Source organism: Diorhabda sublineata, chromosome 7 (assembly GCF_026230105.1).
Source record: "Diorhabda sublineata isolate icDioSubl1.1 chromosome 7, icDioSubl1.1, whole genome shotgun sequence".
In the NCBI taxonomy this organism is placed as follows: Eukaryota; Metazoa; Arthropoda; class Insecta; order Coleoptera; family Chrysomelidae; genus Diorhabda; species Diorhabda sublineata.
The window spans coordinates 24,020,284-24,028,657 of record NC_079480.1 but is presented as its reverse complement, the minus strand read 5'-3'; the positions used below and the strand labels follow the sequence as shown (position 1 = coordinate 24,028,657).

Sequence of the window (8,374 nt, the reverse complement as noted above, 5' to 3'; positions counted from 1 at the left end):
TTTTTTCCATATGCTAGCAAGCTATATATAAGGCTTTAAATTAATTTTTGAAGAGAAATTGTATCAAAAACATCAACCAATTTTATAAAATAAAAAATTAAAAATTTGATTGCTTGTTACGACATATTGCTATTGACGTTTAGTTTGACCGATCATCTTTATACCAAGAATCGTAACGTTTCAGGACCGTTTCCTACGAAATTTGTATTTTCAGGAATAATTGTAGATGAATTTTTTAAGCTTTATTTTATTAATTAGAAATATGGGAACATCTGAGTATCTAACAAAGGAAAAAGAAGATATTATTAGGTGTTGCCATAGGAGCGTATATTCCAATTAAAACAAAATACACAGGTCAGTCCTGAGAAGTGACTTTTAATAATTTTTCATATATATCTGGTAAAATATTTAAATAAAATCATGATTTCAAATGGTATGTTTTTTATAGTTTAATTCTACAAATTCCCTCATCGTTTGCACTTTCTAGGAAATTAATAAATTTACGGTCTGGCAACCAGATTACTTCTAATGATAATAATTATCTAGATCGACTTTCTTCCGCTTTTCCGAACATCTATAAAAGGTTAAGATCAAGGGAAAATAGAAGTCTATGCTTTAATTACGACCCAGTTAGGATTCCAAATCGTTTCTCTACGCTACCGAGGTTAATATTGATTAGGTATAAATCATCTTTTGAATGGATTGTAAATTGAGTTTAATTCGATGCATTTCCGAACCATCGGGTGACGGAGATTTAATAATGTTTATTTAAAATGCTTTCCAAAAATAACACACATACCATTTGTAAATTAATCATCCTGTATAAATTTTAGTAATAACAATTTATCATTTTGTAGATAAATCAGTGGTTTATTTTGAAATTCCAATGAAATGATTCCTATTAATCAAATTGTTATAGGAAAAAAATAATTCGCTTGAAACCGACTATTGAACACATAATTTTAAATATTTCAATCAAATTTATACGATCAAAACATAAATCTTACCAAAATTATGCAACCATTTATACATTATCATGTTTAACGTATTGCCTATCTTACCAATTAATAGTCTATGTATTATTTTTCGAATTATCTATTGTATTGTCACATTTATAGAAATATAATTTTGAAAAGGCGTTTATTTTATTAAGATGTTTTTGCCAAAACATTATTTTATTCATAGAACGGGCAAGCTTCACTATCCTACGAACGTATGCGGACCTCTTTTCGAGGAAGAATTGGAATTCTGGGGATTGGATTCAAACCAGGTGGAGCCATGTTGTTGGAGTACGTACAGCGTCCATAGAGACACACAGGTGAGTGACATTTCATATCAACTAAATTCATATACAACCGAATGTGCTTAATATTTAGAGAGTTACTGAATAAAAATTTGTTTCAAAAAATTCAGGTTCGGCAGTTAGTTTACACATTCGTTGAATTTTTATTTTATTTTATATTTAATTCATATAATATCTGAAATGATTACTATAGAAAACAACGATATAATCCAAATATTAAATGTAAAAGTAAACATCATATTATTTCTTGAGCCGACTCTGCACTCCCATATCGTACCGCCTCTAAAGTAAAAATCGATATTTAACTATGATACTTATTGACGTATTGGACCAGAAATCGATGTTGCCATGGTAACTAATGAAATTCGCGCGAAAACTAATAATTATCAACCACAAGACGATCGATGACCAGTGAAAGAGGAAGAAGCAACAAAGTTTTATATCTAAATATGAAGTTAAATGAAAGTTTCTTTTGAATAACAATAGTTTTAGGAAGTTAAAGTGACTCAAGAAAAAGTGTTTAAGTGATTTGTTCAGGAATATCTTGTGTAGTGTTATTTATTTTACTCTAATAAACATCTTTTATTGCCTCTGCGTTCTTAAACGAATAGCAAAATACCATAACGTCTTTCTATTTCTTGCTACCGCTCATCAATGAGAAATTTAATAAAATAACATGGCAACACATTTTTTAATGAAGATAATAATGCAAGAGTTAAATATCTGAAGACATGTTATTTTGAGGAAAATGGCGACTTGTTCGTGTGAGTTAATTTATTTATACTTACGTTAGAGATAAATTACTTTTGTATATTTGTTATTATATTTAATAAGCCTTACAAATTCATTTAAAATTTAGAGCAAACAATTCAAATGTAACGATTCATTTATTTGGAAGGAAATGGCGTTAATTTGCTCTTCGACAAGCGGAAAAGGGAATAAAACTTGAAGGCTTCATGCAATTCCGAAGCGAACCTTTTTAAATTATTCTTTAATTATGTGACAACGTAAAGTTTACTGAACCGAAATTCTTTTTTTCGGTTCAATAAAACGATGTTTGACAACATTTGAAATTATGTTAGTTAATTGTAGATATCCTTTTTTTAATTATTATAATAAACTTGAATGTAGAGCAGTTTTTAAATCTAAATAATTTTAGGAAAGGGTTTCATACAAAACAAACGATATATTATATAATTCATATATTTATTATGGTTATATGGAATAATTACAACATACAAGATTTATTTCTGAAATACATTCTATTCAAAAGTGACAGTTTTTCCTTTATACGTAAGCACAGCATCCACGAGGAAAAGAAATGCGTCTATTATAGCTAATGAACCTTTTGATAAACCGTAATCTCTGACATCCGATTTGAAATATCCATCATAGGTGTCAATGTTTAGAGCTCCGGCAGCTATAAACATAAAACATCCAACTATGGAATAGAATATGTCGATCTTTTTATCGAAAGGGCATCCCAAGAAATAACCGAGTGCTTCTCCCGCTAATATAATTATATAACCTCCAAAAGCGATTATCGAAACCGTTTCTATATCCAAATCTCCGGTACGACTGTGACAGTGAAGAGCCATACATACTATAGCGATGAGCAATTCAAAAATTTTTATTATACACAAAGGACTTACAGCCATATTTTTGGACGGATTCGAAGTATTATATTGACAAAACTAACGAAAATATCTATTGTCAAATATGACAACAGACAACTTGAAGTGAATTAAATATACACGTTTCGATGTTGTCGGATCGTGAGAATAGTCGATAGAATAGATTATAGATAATAAAACTGGTATATTGCGAAAGAATTAAATACTGCACTTAGTAAATTTCGTAATTAGTTTCAAACATACCACAAAATTATTTTATTTCATTAATTTTCAGAAACTACGTTTGAGCAAAAAAACGGTACTTCCGATGAAAGTTACAGAAAAGCTAGCAATAGTGGCAACACCGCTATGATTATGTAGACTAGAATTCATTGGCAGGATGTCATACAGCCGCCATTATAGTAATCAAAACGATTGTTACTAATTGAATTGTTCGATTTACTATTTATTATATCAAAATATTATTTTTCAATTATTATTAAAAAGCTGGTTCGCCTATTCCAAGTGGATCGCGTTAATTAAAAATTTAAGAAGCCGCAATGGCAAAGATCAATACGCACCATTTTCGTATAACGTTCGAAATCACAACAACAATAAACAGGGCCGGAGTCAGGGTTACTATGGAAATAATTTAGAAAAACCACTAGTTTATTTTTTCTAAATATCTCTGTTTTATTCATATTTCTTTTATTTATATGTCTGAAATATACCTGTCGCGTTAGATTAGGGACTGGGGGCGTAAAAGCAATGGGAAACTATCGAAAAATATATAGTTTTCGAAATGGATCATTTTAAAACCCCCCCAAAAAAAAATAATAGTAGGATGAAAGCCATTAGAAAAGGAGGAGGATATGGTAAAAATTGAATAAAAAATAATTTATTGGCAATTTGAAGTCGGGAAGGGGAAATTTATCTCGACTTCAGACATAACCACTAAGGAAAAAAGTTAAATAGTAAAGTTGTAGGTAATAAAAAGACCCACAACCTCAAAATTTATGTTAAAAATTAAAAAAACTAGCTTTGGTTTTTTATTTTTTACAAAAAATGTGAATACTTGCCTTATTATTTCAAATATAAATTTCAGTTTTAAAAAAGTGTTGTTTCTACTCTATTTGAAATAATGGGAGGAAATTCTCCATATTCATACGATTAAACCTAAATAAAAATATTTGAAAAATTGTTTTTTTCCGAGATCTGCAGCGGAAAATTATATTTTCATTAATATTCATTTTCAAACACTGAATGCCGGTTTCGCTCTTCGTTTGACTTCTATACGTTCATATTTCACGTTCAACCGAGGCAACTTAGGCCCGTTAGTGCCGAGTTTACATAGAAACATTGCGTGCAACATAAATAAAATAGTTAAATAAATGTTGCTTGTTCAGTACAAGTTGAAAAATTTTCTTATTCCTGTATATTGGAACGTTCCATTTTATAAACAATAAGTTGGTTCCAACCCAAAAAAAAACCGTCCAAGAACGATCCAGTTTAGCATATTGGAACACACCTAATGTTGTTAAAGTGACCCAACAATTTCTTTTCAAAATTTTATGGCTGGGCGATAAACAAGCGTCTATTTATACAAAATGATTTTCTCGATAATTCGAGTTCTAGAATGTAAACAAACAAAAATAAAAAAAATTGCTGTCATATGTAAATGTATATTTGAAAGTTTCCGTCAAACTTTAAGATTTTATTAACATAACATGGCCGGCTTCACAGTCAGTGGACGAATTCGTACTAATACTTTTAATAGAAACCCAACGTAATCTAAAATTAATTGATGTACAGTTACTTTTTGTAAATTTATTTCTATGATCGATGATTTATTAACTTCAGGCAACTTTGGCAATTTTGGATAAGCTCGATATCGATTCAGCGCGTCCAACGGATGAAGAAGTGGCTAGGATGTTTGGATACGAAGAGGCGTTCTACTCCGGCACTCTAACAAGGTGGCAAAAATTAAAACCAAAAATTTGGGCCCTCTTCGATGAACCCTATTCCTCTTCACAGGCCAAGGTACCACCGTTCAATGTGCATCACCGAAATGTGAATATTAACTTCTAACTAACATGGGTGTGATTTAAGGTTTTGGTTTTCGATATGCGTAGCTTTTATTTTTTCTTAATTTCAACAAATATTAACTACGAATTTAATTAAATAATGACTAACGTTAAATTTATATTTCATAACTCCTCTTTCCCCATCACACATCGCCGCGTTTACAAAGCAACTGTTTTCCAAGTGATTTAATACTTTCATCACTTGGTCAGTTCGTTTTACGATCCTGCATGTTCAAATTATATCTCGTACAGTGACGTACGATTCGATTAAAAACGCGACACTGGACACAATATTTTACTTCAGTTACGGCAATAAACATGGTAGACAAAACTTGTAATGGAAAACAATGACAATGACAAAATGTTTAAAAGTAATTCGAATTGCCGGAAATAGGAAAGATTGGTTGGGATCACAACTTGAATGTGGTCATTATTTGGACACAAATTGATGAATGAGAAAACAAAAATTATTAATAATTTAAGCGACTGTCGTGAAAAGAAAATTGAACTTGCCCATTATGAACTATCAAATATTAATATTTTTCGTTTCTTATAATCTCAATGGTGTTCAAGCGTGTTAATTTGAACCCCTCCAAGTTATTTAATCGAAAATGGACTTGGTCAGATAATTATTGTTAGACAATTGTGATTGTTCCAGCGTTATGAGGAGACTGGATCCTTTCATAGACGACCTGGAACATGCAGAAGGCGATTTACGTGATGACCTCGTTATTGGGTCAACAACGTTAAAAAATCGTCACTTTAATGCCGTGCAACGACAGTTAAGGAGCGAGTAGTGACTATTAGTGACACAATAAGACGAAGACTGCAGGAAAAGAACCTGACTTTGGTCCAAAATTGGACGTTGGAACGATAGGGATCTGTTCTGTTTCCAGATGAGACCAGAATATGCCTCCACCAAGACCAAAGCGATATGCAGATTCCTGCTTTGAAGCACGGATGGTTCCTGCATGATCTGGGGTGGACGACCCGACTCGACTACATTGGAGACGAATTTACCTTCATGTATGAGAAAACAAGGCAGCACACCGCCATAATCGTGCAAGATTACATTGCAGAAATTGGTATTCGGATTAAGGAGTGGCCAGCATACAGTCCTGACTTCAATCCGGTTCATGGGATTAGCTTAGAAGAAGAATTTGAGCTAAACTTCCTACCCCAAACGCGATCCTAGAGCTTATCGTTGTAGTAGAAGAAGAGTATCTTACCAGTAGAAGCACTAACTTGATTCGATCTACGCCTGATCGAAATAAACTCACAAAAGGATAAAATACTATTCATTGTCTACAGATTGATTAATTGTTGAATTGAAAGAAGCATTCATAAATTCAACCCCCTTTTTTCATACTTATTTATGCCACTAGAGGGCTTACTGTCACCATCTATGCGTCTGCCTGTTATTTTTATTTATAGGTTATGTCATTTTGTCTTCGTATTGATGAACCCCAACAAATTACTCTTGCTCAGATTTGAGCTCTTGGTTCTTTTCAGTGGTCTGGAATTATATTAGACAGGGGCGGCTTCGAGGTCTATACGTACTATATTTTTAATTAAAATTACTGTTTTTAAAATTTTTTTATAAAATAATTATATTCGAAGTTAATATTTTTTTTCCATTGTTTATATTTAGTAGAAATTTGAAGTAGAAAATGTAAATTTATACCCTGTTAGTTCCTTGTTAAACGGTATGCTTTGAATTTGATTTTTCAGTTTTATTTAATATTTAAAATTGCTTGAATTTTGCAGACGTAGAAAATTTTTTGAAGATAAATCGTTCGGAACTTTTTTCATTTGACGAATCCTTTACAAAAATTTATTTCTGCTTATTCCCTCTCTCCCCCCGACTGTCATTTCCACCCTTTCCTTTCTCTCCCCTATCAATCGAAACTTAACCAAAACTCAGTTATTCATTGAGTGTATGGAACTCCAAAATACTAAACTCCAAGTCCTTCAAGTGTATCGTGTATTTTCACTCAATATTATAAATAAAGATCATTACTGAAGAATGAAATATGTACAGAGAGGAGCTAAAATAACCTTTGTGTTGCTACATGGATAAAGTAATGACAAAAAAATGTAGAAGATGACGAAAGATAGAAGAAGAAACGTTCCTCGGAGACCTTTGAAAAAAAATAATAGACAATAACTAAGTAATAATGAAGACAGAAGAAGAAATGAGGCTGAAAAAATTGTCACAACTGAAGGGGGAGACTAAAAAATTATTGAACGAAGATGGCAAATGAAAGAAAAAGAAGAAACCATCAACAACTGCTTAACAATACGATACTACAAACGAAGAAATAGATAGAAGAATGACAGCAGCCCTCATGAGATACCCAAAAAAGAAGACATTAGAAAAGTATATGAACGTACCGTAATAATGAAAACAGAAGAAGAAATGTGGCTGAAAAGACCAACACAACTGAAGGGAAAGACCAAAAAAGTTATTGGACGAAGCTGGTAAAAGAATGAGAAGAAGAAACTATCATCAGACGTTTAAAAAAGAAGACATTAGAAACGTCATTATATATGGACGTATCGAAGAAATAGAAACAGAAGAAGAAATAGATAAAAGGATGACAGCAGCCCTCATGAGATACTTGAAAAAGAAGATATTAGAAAAGTATTGAACAATACATATTGTCAACATCAACTGTTGCTCATTTAAAAATGGCCGCTGTGAGGTAAACAAATGCTTTTGCCTTTTTGTTGGATTGTCCCAGTTTCACCTAAAGCTTTCGAGTTTGTTCTTATACCTTCTAGCTGGTTTATCATTTTGTGCCTTTAAAAAGTATTCACACGTATTCGATAAGCTTGAACGCAACAGTTGCAAATTAATTTCAAAAAAAAAACATAGTGGTCCGAATTTTGTAAATTGATCAAAAGCTTTCTCGCAGACTGACTAAAAAACTGCAAAAAACTCAGTTTCCACTGTAATAATTTCACTGAAACAGATGAAGTCGATTGTTTACCCCACGGTAGTCATTTCGACGTAGATCAGCTGTTTTCTTAGATTACCTTATATGACGTATCGTAATAATGAAGACAGAAGAAGAAAGGGATATATGCATTTAAAGTAAAAGAAAAAAAGAAGAATTAATAGATTCACCTATTTAATTAAATTAATTATAATTATTCCTATATTATAATTAATTTTATTTATTTCTATTAGTAGAAAATTGATTTATTATTTTTGTAATATAGTGTAGAATTTAGTTTCGTTGATCTGCTTGTAAATGACGTAGTATTCCACCGATTAATACAGTGTGTCAATTTTTTTTAATAACAGATATAGAGAAATTATTCAATGACTAATCTGTATAAATGATTACGTATAGAAATTTACTTTTTGC

General features: G+C 31.5%; 1 protein-coding gene across 2 annotated transcripts in view; it reads left to right on the top strand.

The window, feature by feature from the left end:
- Positions 1 to 8,374, top strand: part of LOC130446686 (potassium voltage-gated channel protein Shaw-like) — a 43,718-nt gene that overhangs the window by 20,551 nt on the left and 14,793 nt on the right. The window contains exons 3-4 of one of the 2 annotated variants that reach the window (XM_056783072.1): positions 1,186 to 1,318; positions 4,777 to 4,956. In XM_056783072.1, the coding sequence (XP_056639050.1) occupies positions 1,186 to 1,318; positions 4,777 to 4,956 (313 nt within the window). Of the gene's footprint in view, positions 1 to 1,185; positions 1,319 to 4,776; positions 4,987 to 8,374 lie in introns of both variants that reach the window. The other variant, XM_056783071.1, reaches the window with a different exon arrangement.